The following is a 12,861-nucleotide window of genomic DNA, read 5'->3' as shown; positions in this document are numbered from 1 at the left end:
AATTGCAACCTCTTGTTCTTTAGTTGAAGTCACTTCTGAATGAGAAAGAAGGGGAGCTCTTCAGGTCAGCTGCTTCTTTCTAATTTATGCTTTATAATGCACCATGATCTGGACTTTGCTCTGGACAAAGCTTAATAAAACCCTGTGACATAACAGAGCCTGGGAGCATAATGGTTTGTTTCTTAAATGTTATTGCAAAAGTCAACAAATCATTGCTGGGGTAATAAAGGACAAGGTTGGGAGCAGAGATTTGTTGTCACAGCAGGTTTTCCAGGACCTAAGAAATGTGAGTTCAGAACAGAAATCACTCGCTCTTCATTGCCTGAACCACTGAAAACATCACAGCATCCCACCTGATTTTCTCTTCATATTTCTCTTCACTGGTCTTCTGGCATCTGGCAGAAGAAATAGTGTGGAGCACCTGGTAAAAATCTGCCTTCATTTCTGTGCTACACAGGGAGGTGAGTTTTTAAGCAGCACCTTTTAATGACTATGTTGTTTTTAGGAGAAAGGATGAATCATCCGAAATATGTAACAAGTCCTGCTTAGGTACCACAGGCTGGAAGCATGGTGATTTGTTCCTTAAATGGTACTGCAAGAGTCAGCAAATAATTTCTGGAGTAATAAAGGAGAAGGCTGGGAGAAGAGATTTGTTGTCACAGCAGTAAATGGAAAACATTCCCTAACTTCCTAAGTGTTGTAAAGCGCAGTTCTAAAAGGAAACGGAGTGAGCTTTACTAGTTCAGGTTTTTTGATAATTGCCTGATGTTTATTTTACATGTCTGGGCACAACGGGACAGTTTCCATTTTGCCAGTGGTGAGTGCAGTAACCCTCGGCGGGGAGCCCCAGGGGAGGGCTGAGGGCTGATGGCTGATGTGAAGCCAGGCGGCTCCTGGGCCGCTTAGACAATCTAAGGGCCTCGTCCACCCTTACAGCCATTTCATGTATCTCCTCAGTAGCTGAAGATTTAACGCAGTGTGCTCCTAAACCAAGAATAAGCCCTCGCCTTTGATAGCTGGTGAAGTGAGTAGAGACAGCAGAGCACGGGGGAGTGTGCGGGGCACGGGGGGGCAGGCGGGGCGTCTCGGGCATCGAGGCTCTCTGTCCACTCCGTTGCTCTGCTTTAGCTACAGTCATCTTTGAAGCAACTTCAATCAAACTGAAGCACAAAATAGGACAAACTCCTTTGAATTTAGAGTGGCAGATTTGGATTTTGCTTTAAGGGTTCAGTGTATGCTTACACCCTGGAACTAGCCCTTCCCAATTACAAGTATGTTCCCAGGGCTTAATTAAACTGATGAAAGTTTGTCTGTAGACAAAGCCCAGTGGTGAGAACAAACACTTTTTTTGACTGTGCTGTCCGTGAGCAGCCTTGTGTCCTCTTTCTCCGCACGCCTCTCGCCCTGTCTGCTGCCATCCCAGAAAAGCCTGTGGGGTATGACCGTGGGTCAGCACATCCAACTCGACCTCACCGGCCTTCTTGTTTTCCCCACGTTTGTGGGAACTTCACCACTTCGGACATGGACTCCTTTTGTCAAAGCAGGTTGAAAGTTGCCAACAGGTTTGCAGATTGTGAGAGATGGACAAAACACACACAGTGTAATTGTGGGAAGCTCATCGCTTTTAGAAACCAGCAGGAACCAGAGGGTTTGTGTAGCTGTGACCTTCACAGAGACTACTGATCTGGTGACTCAGCTTGGTCGTGGGGAGTGAGGACTTCTGGGCTCCTGTGCTGTGAATGCCATTTCAGCAAACTGCAGGAGCAGTGTGAATTTCTCAGCCAGCTGTGTGGTAGGGGGGTGCTCACCAACATCTTGCTTTCAGAACATGCCTGAAGAATGAAGAGGCTCATGTGTGGCCCTGGACACCGCTCTTCTGACAAGGCTCTTTACATCTTGATGGTTGCTGCTCGTCTTTTCCTCCTGGCAGGTACAGTAATACCCCTCAGGATTAACCACAGGGATGGTGCTGCCAGTGGGCTCTGGGCATCCCCCAGCCCAGGGGATGTCTGCTGGTTTCCTGCTTTGTGCACACACAGTGTATCTATACAGGAGCCCACTTTCCTCTCATTCGGCTCCAGTGCAGCAGTTATTCTTGCTCTGGACCTCTCCCTTCTCACTGCAGCTGGTACTGGGGTCCTTGTCTATCCCTGAGCATATGTTGGCCTGCAGACCTACAGGTCTGGGCATGATGCGCACCCTCTCCTGGGATGCTGGCTCAGTCTGGGGCACAGATGAGTCAGTACAAACGAGAAAATATGGCAAGGAGTGAAATGTCAGGTTTTGGTTGCATCACAGCTGTTGTCCATGTTGGGAGGTGAAAAGCCTCTTGGCTTTGCCATTTTCCATTGTTTCCTTCCTGGGTGTCTTCCTGCAGTTCTGTACAGTTTTCATGAGTTTTACGTTGGTTGCTGTACAGTAAGAGCTGTGCATTTACTCACTTCATGGTGTTCTGGGAAAAGCATGAAGCTACTGGGAGAACCAAGTTACCCAGTAATAATTCACGCCCTGAGTCAAACACAGTAAGCTGTGCTTCATGAACACACTCAATACCCTTTCTCCACCATAAATCCCAGCAAAACAATAATTAGTTCTGTGTTGGTTTTTTTTTTATTATTTCTTCCTTCGGCTTCTCCTCGAGAACAATACAGGGCACAGAGATAATTCATGCTTCTAAAATGCACCCTGTAGCACTGGGGTCACTTCCAGAGCGCAGTGCAGTCGAGGAAAAAATAAGCTCTTTCCAAGTACAGCCTGCATAATAAAAAGACTGATTTAACGTCTGGGTCTTGCCAAAGGTACCCACTTTCTCAGCTTCGGCAGCAGGTTCCCAATCCGGCTGCTGTAAGACAGTGGGAGGCTTGACCCCTGAAAGGGTGATTTCTCAGGATGTCTCAGCAGAGGTGCAATGGTGCTCTGGTCACTTGTGGAATGGGTGCCAGTTCTGCCGATCGTACATCCCACAGGGATTCCCATCCCTTGGAGAAACCCATGGGAACTGGCTTCTTACCCTTTCGGGGCCCTGCAGCTGCTGGAAAGTAGGGCTGAAGACGGCTGCTGCATTTTCTTGTGCTGTAATGAATTACTCACTGCTCGAGCTATAATTGAGTAGCTACACCCACCTCTCTGCATCTCCTAAAGCTCCGTCACGGATCTTCTCCTGCAGCCCCAGCACCGGCCATGTGATGTCATGTGCAAGGGCTTTCTCCCACTAAGGCAGAGGCTGGCGTGTTAGCGGAGAGGAACCGAACTCTCATCCCACCCAGGGCCCTCCACCGAATGATGTTATACACTGCTGTTCCGAGTCCTACGCACTCCCACTCAAGGGGAAAATAATTATTTTGGGTGCAAACCACTATCTTAGTGGAGTTGCAGTGGTGGAAGCTAGACCAGGATGTGAGTGCACGCTCCGCAACACACCGAGATGCTCAGTGGAGCTGATTTTATTGCTGAGACAGACATGAAAGACAGCAGTGTTATGCGTAATAGAAATGTTCTCTTTACATTTCAAGTGCACAAGGTTATGCTGGGACAGCAATGCACCACTCCTGGTCACCTACAGAGAATTAGACTCTGCAGATAGATCATTTCCTACTTGCCTCCAATTTGGAGCATGTGAAGCAGATGGGGAGAAGTGCCAGCTACTTTTGCAATCCACGATGTGTATGACCTTTACTAGAAGTGCAAATAGTCGCTGGAGATTTATTGGTCAGGTTAGACTTAGGGGGATTTATAATGCCTGATTTGCTTGGCTGGCAATCAAGTTTGGAAAAATTTAAATTCATTTGAGGAAAATGCTGTAAAAAAAAGCCCCTACATGTGCTTATAAAAGACTCGACATAATGGTAATTCTTATCTAGAAGAAATATATCCTGAATCAGCGAAGCACATGGAAACACATGAGTGTAATGGCAAATTAGAGATGCAGATCACCTGTGCAGGAGGGGCCTGCCTCACAATTTGAGTGTGATTAATTACCATTCTGCTGGTGCACGTGGGGCCACCTCCCCCCCTAAAAAGAAACACTCTGTTGGTGGTGGACGGAGCTGGTGGGAAGATTGGCTCCTGCCTTTGGTGACCACGTGCTGCTGCCTAAATGTGTTGCCTGTGGAGCAGTGCTGCTCCGTGGCTTTGTGCGTGGTCACAGGGGTCGGTGCCTGGGAAAGGGACGTTGTTGCAGCTGGTGGTGACTGCGGTGGCACTCACGGAGTAGGAGGCTGTGGTAAATTCAGGAGCCAGAATGGAGGTACGTGTCTTAGTGTTGCGCTGTGCTGCCTCCTGTCCAGATATACAAGACACTTAACCCGGAGTGCAAAACCCAGACAAGCGGAGGGAAATACCCTTCACATCGCTGGTGCCCCTGCCAAACTGCTCCAGGGATGGAGGCTGGCTGAGTTAGAGCTATTGCAGCTACTACTCTGCTACTCTGAAGTCAGAGATGGGGCCACATGTGAGCAAGTTACTCACTGCCTGTGTAGGTCTGCGGTTAGTATTACTCAGGGAGGTTGCCTCTGTCAGCAAAACCTTTTAAGTAGGTTGTAAAGATATAATGAAATAATTTAAAGTAATGAAGAAAAAAGATGCCCAAACAAATTATTGAGCCTGAGAAAAGGACAGTCTACATGATTTTTATTTTTAGCAGAAAGCTTGAACTAAAAACTGCAGGTTGGGGGTGTGATATGTCATCTGGGAGCCAAACCTGCAAACAGCTCTTTACCCAGAGCGTGCTGAACCCAGACCTTTGCACCGGACACCCATACTGACCGGGCCATGTGGACCCTAGACCTGAATTCAGTATTGATTCCTATTTGGCATGTCTTGGGGACTTCAACTGCTCCTTTGCAGAATGAAACTCTTCTCTTTACTGGTAGTGTGCTTGGTCTCAGAATTAAATTTCTAAGGCAGTAGAAACTAGAAATAGCAACATTCAGGGAAGTACTTGAATGAGGTCACATTGCAGCTTTTTCTTTGGAAGTGACATTTTTTTTCCCTTCTTTACCCTCTTTCCTAATGTTGTTTGCTTACAGAAGCACGTTACCTGCATGGAGAAAGACTGGATTTACTGGGAAGGAATGATAAGTACGTGTCTCTAGTCAACTTCAGCATCCCTCAGCTATGTCAGTTCACGGTATGCATTGACCTAAACCGGGCTGCAAATGTCAGCTCTTGGGCAGCCTTTTCCTATGACGCTAACAACACCTCCACCGACATAAATGACATAGAGCTCGGACTCTCTGGAGAAGACAAGCAGTTGAGACTGTATCTTTTCGGCACCAGACGAGACATTGAGATCGATCTGGCCCTTTTTGTGTGGTATAGCGTGTGCTTCTTGTGGGACACCAGGAAACATCTGCTGGAGGTCTATTGCAATGGTAATCTCGTGCACACCGAAAGCATTGGCAGCGCTGAGTGCCTGAAACCCAAGGGTAGCCTGGTGCTGGGTCATCTGCACAAAAGAAAAAATGGCTTTATTGTGCAGGTAAGCAGCAGCTTCATTGGTAGCTTGTACTACTTCCAAATGTGGGACCATGTGATGGGTCAGGAAGAGCTGCTGGAGTGCGCCATGGGCAATACTGTCAGCTGGAAGGAAGAGTACTGGAACTTCAGCAGCATCGCTCCCGTTGCGGACCGTCACCTGCACTGTGGTGAGTCTTTGCAATATTTTGTCTCCTTGGAGCTTGTGTGTTGCTGGGGATCACACCCAGAGAGTAGGGAACCCTGCACTGCTCAGGACACAGGGATTGTCTAACAGCCTCCAAGTCGCTGCTGTTGTGGTTGAGGCCAGGAGTGGGCCCAGCTGCAGCCACACACACATCGCCTGCTCGCCCCACACAGGCTTTTCTGGAAGCAGATGCACAGGTGGTGGGTGAGGGGAGGCGGGCAGGTGCAGGCTCTGCCGCTGAACTCCCTTGCAGGCTGCTGGCAGGTGGCATCTTTTAGATGAACCTCCTAGTGGCTCATCCTTCTGCTGGAGCACCAGCCTGCCCAGCACTCAGCAAGGTCAGTTGGATGCAGAAATTTTCTTCCAATATTTTTAACTAGAGCCATTAGTCAGATGATAGCAATCACTTTTCTGCAGGAATCCTGTCCGTTGTGTGCCCTAGATACTGCTTCATTGAAAAGCACCTTAGCAGTGGTTTAGGTTACCTTATCATCCAATCCTGATGTCTGTATGTACTACACGGTATTTAAAGTACACAGTATTAAAACAGAGGACCAAGATTGACTGACTGACTGACTTGTGTAAAACTAATGACAAGCTATGATATTTAAGTGCTCCACAATAATAGTGAGCGCATCTTCACTAATTGTCAGTAAGCTGATGGCTTCACAGGGAAAGCAGGGGCCCAGTTTGAAGTAATAGGACGTTTTTGGTGTCCACCTTGAGAATCCAAGGAGTACCCCGTCAGTCAGCATGTCTCCATCAAGCGCAGCACCTGCTGACTTCAGTTCCCACTGCGCTTTCCCATCTCCTGCTCCCAGGTTTCATTGAACCAGGGCCCGAGGCAATGAGAAGAGCATCAGGAAACCACCAGCTGCTGCCGAAACCTGTGCTCAGATGGATTTTCCCCACACACACACCTCACTGCACAGCCCCTTGCTCTGCACCACAGAACTGGGGCACTAATGACAATTGCTGTGAGTTACAACCTTCTCTTGGCTCCCTGCCCCGCTGCCTTTGTCCCGGCAGTCCTCTTCCTGCACCGCCTGTTGCCCGAGCTATTTCCTCGCTTGGGTCCCTGACTGGGGGGGACAACACACATGATCTGATGATGAGGGGGCAGGAAGGCTCAGTTTCCCTTTTCCAATTAACACTTTGGCCCTTGGGCCCACTCGCTCTGTGGGGAAGGCATGTGCTTGGCTTGGCAAAGAGTTGTGAGCAGCTCAGTCATGTTTGCTGATGAAAAGTTTAGTACCTAAAATCAACGTCTCCATTCGGTGTTCCTGGATTTTGATTTTTCAGAAACAATAACCTGGATGAATTTGAGCAGCTTTTTAGTGAGACAAAGCACGTTAGAGAGAGGCTTTCAATGGTCAAAACACTTTTTCCCTCTAAAGCAGTCCCCAAGAACCAGGTGATTTCCTCTAGTTCAGATTCTCCAGTGCAGCCTGTATTAGACATTCAGTCTGGAAAACATTGGCCCAAATATTCAAAGGGAGCAAGGAGAAGCAGTAGAGTGTCTCACAAGTGATGAACTACACCAGCAGGCACTGAGGCTACTCTTGCCTATGGTGCCGAGAACCACTGGGTCCACATTGCATTCCATACTGGGAGAAGGGTTACTGGAGTCTGATGTTTTCCCAAGAGCAATAACCAAGATGACTGTTTTGAAGTCCTAGTTACAACCGTGTTCATAAAATTTCATCGGGTTTGAGAATCTGTCATGTGTCAGACCTTGGCAAGACCTTTGCTTCCACTATAAATCTACTCCTTCCTATAATTAACTGAAATGCGTGAGCTAGCTGTTGCGCAGAGATGTACTGACAATGCGCTAGGTAGGGATAACAGTGAGTGGCATAAATACATACTGAGATTTATGTCTGTCAGACAGGGGAAGCTGCGCTCGGTTGTAGTTTGTGTGGATTGTCCGTATGGGGTCATACATACTGAGTTTACATGAGGACGTCTGGAGCATGCGTATAAGAAATAGTTGTGCCGAAGTGTTGCTGTGTAATGAAATATCACAGGGAAGTGCCGTTTCAATGCTAATGTCACGTCTCACGTTGTTACTTATGCCCTATAACAACTGCTAGTTGCAAGGTTTGCTTCTTGTGTTTATATGTGTTGTTTATAGACCTGTGCATTGCTTGGTCCGCCTTGACGGCTGGCAGTTTGTGCAATTGTGCTGGGAAGTTGGGCAACCTGCTTTGTTTTGGAAACCTTAAGTTACTTTTGAAAAGCCAGGGCTCATTTAGACAAAGTGAGTGAAGCTTTTCATATGAATGTAGCAGGAAGCAGCCTTAAGAGGGTGTGTTAACATTTTAGAAGGGATATAATTGTCATTTATAAGGGATTATAATTGCACTGGCTTTGCTTAATAACAGGAGTAAAGTTATTGTTCTGCCTTTGCTTTTTCCCCCGGAGTTCTTGAAGATGATCCTTTTCTTTACCAGCCTTTACTAGAAGTGTAGAAGTAAAAGTGCATGTTCTCATCCTCTCACTGACTCACAGTCTTCCTCTCTTCCGCCCCCTACCTCACCCACGCACTGATTATTTTTTTTTCTTAATTTTAAATAATCTGGGAGAGGGATGAATAGACAATATCTGAAAAAGACTGCTAATAATAAAGAAATGTATTTATTACAGTTCTCTCATAGGTTGGTCTAATTTTTGCTGCTTTTCTATTGGAAACCATACATATTTACAGGATGCCAAAACCCCCATTTATTAAATTATCAAATCAAAATCCATAACTAGGACTTTAAAAATGTCAGTGGTACAGTATTTTTCTAGCTTCAGATCTCATCTGTCATCACGCCTTAGCCCTCATTTCGTGAATGGAATTATATGCATGTTAATTAAAGCAAATTAAGTTACAGGATGCAGGTGTCTAGTCCCACACCTGCCTGCTGGTAATGATCCTTGACGTGTGAGAATAAACAGATATTTCGTTTCTTCAGGTGATAACGAGAAAGAGAAATAAATTAAAAACTGTGAAGTTGTAACTATGCTTCATTTGTCAGGAGATGAAAACAGCATTGTGATTTACATTTCTGATTAGAATGTTTGGGTTTTGTTTGGCCATTTCTCTATTATTAATTTTTTTTCCCTAGCAGATTTTTCTGATTCATCCTGACTGACACTGGATGGTAATCGTACATCACCCCTGAGGCAATGGTTTTTGAAACATCACGCTGGTAACAACCGGAACAGAGCGGAGCCTGTAATCACCCAGCTATGTGCAGATTCCTCCTATCGTCTGGAGAGGATCTACAGCACTGTAACAGGCAGGAGGACAAGTTAAACGCTGGGTGTGCAAATAGTTTGGTTTATGGCTTGCTAAATCATAGCCTAATACCATGTCTGTAGTTCTGTAAGGAAGGAGAAAAGAATTTATTCTAGTGCTAGGGCATGTCTGCACAGCGTTGGCCCTTCTGTGTTCTCATCACACTGCCTCTATGACAGCAGTTCTTAAAAAAAGCTTATAACGAGACACTCGTTTTCTATCAGCTTGAAACCAGGGACTAATTATTTGTAGCATCGCAGTGGTGCGTGCAGAATCCATCTCTGCCGTTCACACCACAGGAAGGCATAGAGGTTTCCCCTAGAAGTTTAAGCTGTGGGATGAAAGGCACTGGGGATGCTGGAGTATCTGCCTGTCCGCAGCACTGGGAGTCAGGTACTCCAGGTTTTGCTCATTGTATTCTCACGGTAGTAGGTGTTGTGAGGATGGGGAGGGCTTGGCATGCATGGGTGCTGTAGGAAAAAGCACATCCCCTTACTTTCAGGTCCTTCTGTTTTCTTTCAAGGAGTTGTTCTCTTTCATTTCTAGGTTTTTGCTTTTAATTTAGTAGATACTTCTGGCTTCTTGTTTTCTGCATATTCATGTGTATGTCTAAAAGCGTTAGCAGCTAGCTATTGGTAGGAGGTCTGTGCATTGAATATCTAGGTCTGTCTTGCAGCTATATGATCTGAGCCTGCGGATCTTTTCCAAATAAAGAATCAGCAAATATCCATTATATCGGGTCATGTTTCTGACCTACTGCAGGCAGCAAGTTTGAAATGGTGATGTGGCAGCTTGCTCCTGGACTTGCTAGTGTTTTTTAGTGGAAGAGTGAAGCCGAGTAAATTAGTCCTCTCTTTTTCCAACAGTTTAATACTATCTAAGAAGCAAAAGGCCCAAGTAAAAAGGAGAGACATCCAAATGAAAACCTAAGATTCATCAAGCATCACGGGAAAAGCAAGCTTGCTATTTTTACAGCTTTCTGTATGCCCTGGGAGCAGCAGAGGCTGTGCTATAGAGAGCACTGCTCTGCAAAAGCAGATCACTGGACAGTTTGATCTTTGGAAGAGCCCGTGCATCTTTCCTGCTTCCCACGCCGCTGCCTCCAGGTGTGGAGGAGCCTCCTGGCTCAGCTCTCTGCCAGGTTTAAGCGTGCTGCCTCTGCTGATGGTGCTGGGGGGGGTGAAGCTACTGTTTCCTAGAGCATGAGATGACACCAAAGCACAGACGGGCACCTTGGAGGAGTATTTTGGAGGCTGAAGGTCTGAGATGAAGACTGAAGGGTCTGAGCTTAGTCTACAAAAGCAAATCTAGGAGAGACAACTCGGAGCTGGACTTCTGCTAGATTTATTGTCCTCCTGCTCCGGTTTGACTTTGTGCTGAGTGCACAGCCTGTGGCTTAGTTTGTCTGGGAAGCAGATGCTTGTGTACTGTAGTGTGCCTGTTCAGAAGGGGCTTTTGACTTCATCTGTCCTTTCAACTTCACAAACTAATTTGAAGCTATTTAGGATAAAAATAGGAGGCTTCAAGTTGGTAACAGCCCCTGTTTCTGTTATTCTCTGTGGATGTATTGCCATTGATTTGAATGGGTCAGAGACGGGCTGTTGTATTTTAAGCATGAATGATTCTCCTTACCTTGAACTACAGTAGAGAAAATGTTTTATGAAGCGTGGCCTTATCCTACTTATTTCCAACAGTGTTCATAGACATTTGGCTTTGTATTCATACGTTAAATTTATTTCTCTTAGTCAGAGTTAGAATGTCAAGCCTCTGACAGTCATGTGAGTGAAGGAAAAAACACAAATTACCAGCATAGCAAGGAAACGGTACCTCTAGAGCAAAGTGTTGTGATCCTGCTTTTCTTTCAACACTGAGGTCTGTATTGTTACACGGTGATTCGGTTCACTGCAATTTTCTGTAGTACATGTGACAAACATCACCCGTTTTTGTCCCTGTCTGCCTGGTGATGTGGCAGATTGCATGTGAAATGTAAAACTCCTATCTGGTTTGACAAGGTGATTCACTTCAAGGAAAATTAGCTACAAACAAATTCTTGGAATTCTTTACTTTGAAAACAGCAGGCAGAACAGCCAGCATTTATAATGGGAATCCTTATGCCAGGTTATCATTAAGCCAGAGACCATGATTATCAATGCTCATCTCACATGCATTACTGCATGTTAACCTGTTCGTGTTCAGCATTTGACAAATGCCTTTTCCTGAAGGCTGGCACAGGTTACATGAGCAAGAAGGGAACAGAAAGATAACCGCTCTCCAACACAAGCAATGAAAAAAGATAGCGTTGCATGAACTCTGGTCTTCCTTGCGATCTAAACTTTGCAAATTCTGTTTTCTCCCTTGTTATGCTGTAGTTACCCCTGGAGAAATAACCCCCCAGCCCTACACGCAGGTGTATTTTCACCCTGCAGAGGTCCGTGGAACAGCAGCAGCTCTTTCTTATGATGACCTTTGCTGAAGGACTCGCACCTCTCTCACGCCTGGACTATGCTCTTCCTCATGCTTTTGCCACTGCGGATTCTTAGGCTTTTTAATGTTCTTTTCAGCAGGCTCGGGTGAAGCATCCTCAACAAGGGCTCCCACGCTGCCTCCCTTACCTCCAACCAGTAGTACCAATGGACCTCCAACCAGTAGCACCAATGGTACCGTTCCACGTAAGTGCTAAATGGCTGTCTTAAATGCTGACATGATCATCACTGACACCACGCACGTGACAATTTAAGACTCAGTGACATATATTTAAGCTATTGCTGCTTAGCAAAGTGTTTGTATGTCAGCAGACCCTCCTGTCTCCCCCTGTGCTCTCTTGGCAGGCAGTAGAAGCCAAGTTGGGTGCACCCACAAGCACGAACCACAACTTGTTTGTTAAACTGTGATGACCACGTGTTTGGGCCCTTAGGCTCTTTCATAAGATTCCTAGCAATGTAGCAGTGATCTAGACTTGGACACTTGGAGTCTGGGGTTTCCCAAAGAGCCTTGGTGACCCCATGGGAATGGGAAGCACAGCTGGGGTTCAGCAGAGGGTGAGGAGATGGGAAGGGGTGCAGGCACCTTCCGTGCAAACTACAGGATGCATCTTACTTATGCTTTCTTCTTACAGTCAGCTTCTTTAATGTTGACATGAACTTCTCTCTTTTCTACAAAACTGAGAGACCCCCCAATCACTATGATGCAAGGAAGCTTCTTGAAAACTGGGTGAGTAGCTTGCTTTTCTCATTCTCATGTGTTTCTAGCAAGTATCAGATGATGAGGACAGCTGGTGCAGAATGCAAGCTGATAGGACAACACAGAAAGGAGTATCTGTGTAACAATATTGTGGCATTTCAGAATCGTGTTATCCAACGCATTTTTAACAGGATAAAATGAAATTCTGAAGGAAGGGAAGAGTGTTGACATTTTGCAAAAATTTTTAGCCATTTTCACCAGGATTTAGAATTTTGATGACAATTCTAAATTTACAAGCAGGTCTAGATAAAATATCAATAAATCAAGTTAATGAAAATGTTGTTTTCTTTCCAGTTTAATGTCATATTTACTGGAGAAGAATTTGTTGTGACAGACTTTGAAGTCAGGTAAGCAAGCCTCTGGCTGTACAGTGGCATCACCTTGACCCTCTGTCCTTTGAGCGAAATTGCAGCCAGGTTCCAAATACTCGTTTCACAACTGACCAGTCCCCTGACAAGGGTGTAAACCAAACCTCCAGATCTGTACAACTGCGATCACATGGAACACCCACATTTTTTTTACTGGGCTCATTCACCTGGAAATATATATCCTGCATAATGCAAGGCAAGTAGCTGGTGCCAAACTGAGATCTTTGGCCAGATCTATTGTTTCGTGGTGAAGGTTAAACCTCGCTGCCTCTGCAGTGTGTGAGCAATGAGTCAGGTGGGCTGAT

General features: G+C 45.9%; 1 protein-coding gene across 1 annotated transcript; it reads left to right on the top strand.

Annotated features, from left to right (window-relative positions):
• The first annotated feature begins 1,839 nt into the window (after nt 1-1,839).
• On the top strand, nt 1,840-6,444 carry LOC130158881 (adhesion G-protein coupled receptor G4-like). The gene is made up of 3 exons (XM_056359981.1): nt 1,840-1,930; nt 5,028-5,645; nt 6,389-6,444. Exons 1-3 carry the CDS (start codon nt 1,840-1,842, stop codon nt 6,442-6,444), a joined length of 765 nt encoding a protein of 254 aa, XP_056215956.1.
• Nucleotides 6,445-12,861: the final 6,417 nt, after the last annotated feature.

The sequence above is a fragment of the Falco biarmicus genome, chromosome 14, assembly GCF_023638135.1.
Source record: "Falco biarmicus isolate bFalBia1 chromosome 14, bFalBia1.pri, whole genome shotgun sequence".
NCBI lineage: Eukaryota > Metazoa > Chordata > Aves > Falconiformes > Falconidae > Falco > Falco biarmicus.
The sequence above is the reverse complement of the archived record's forward strand: the minus strand, read 5'-3'. Positions and strand labels throughout refer to the sequence as shown.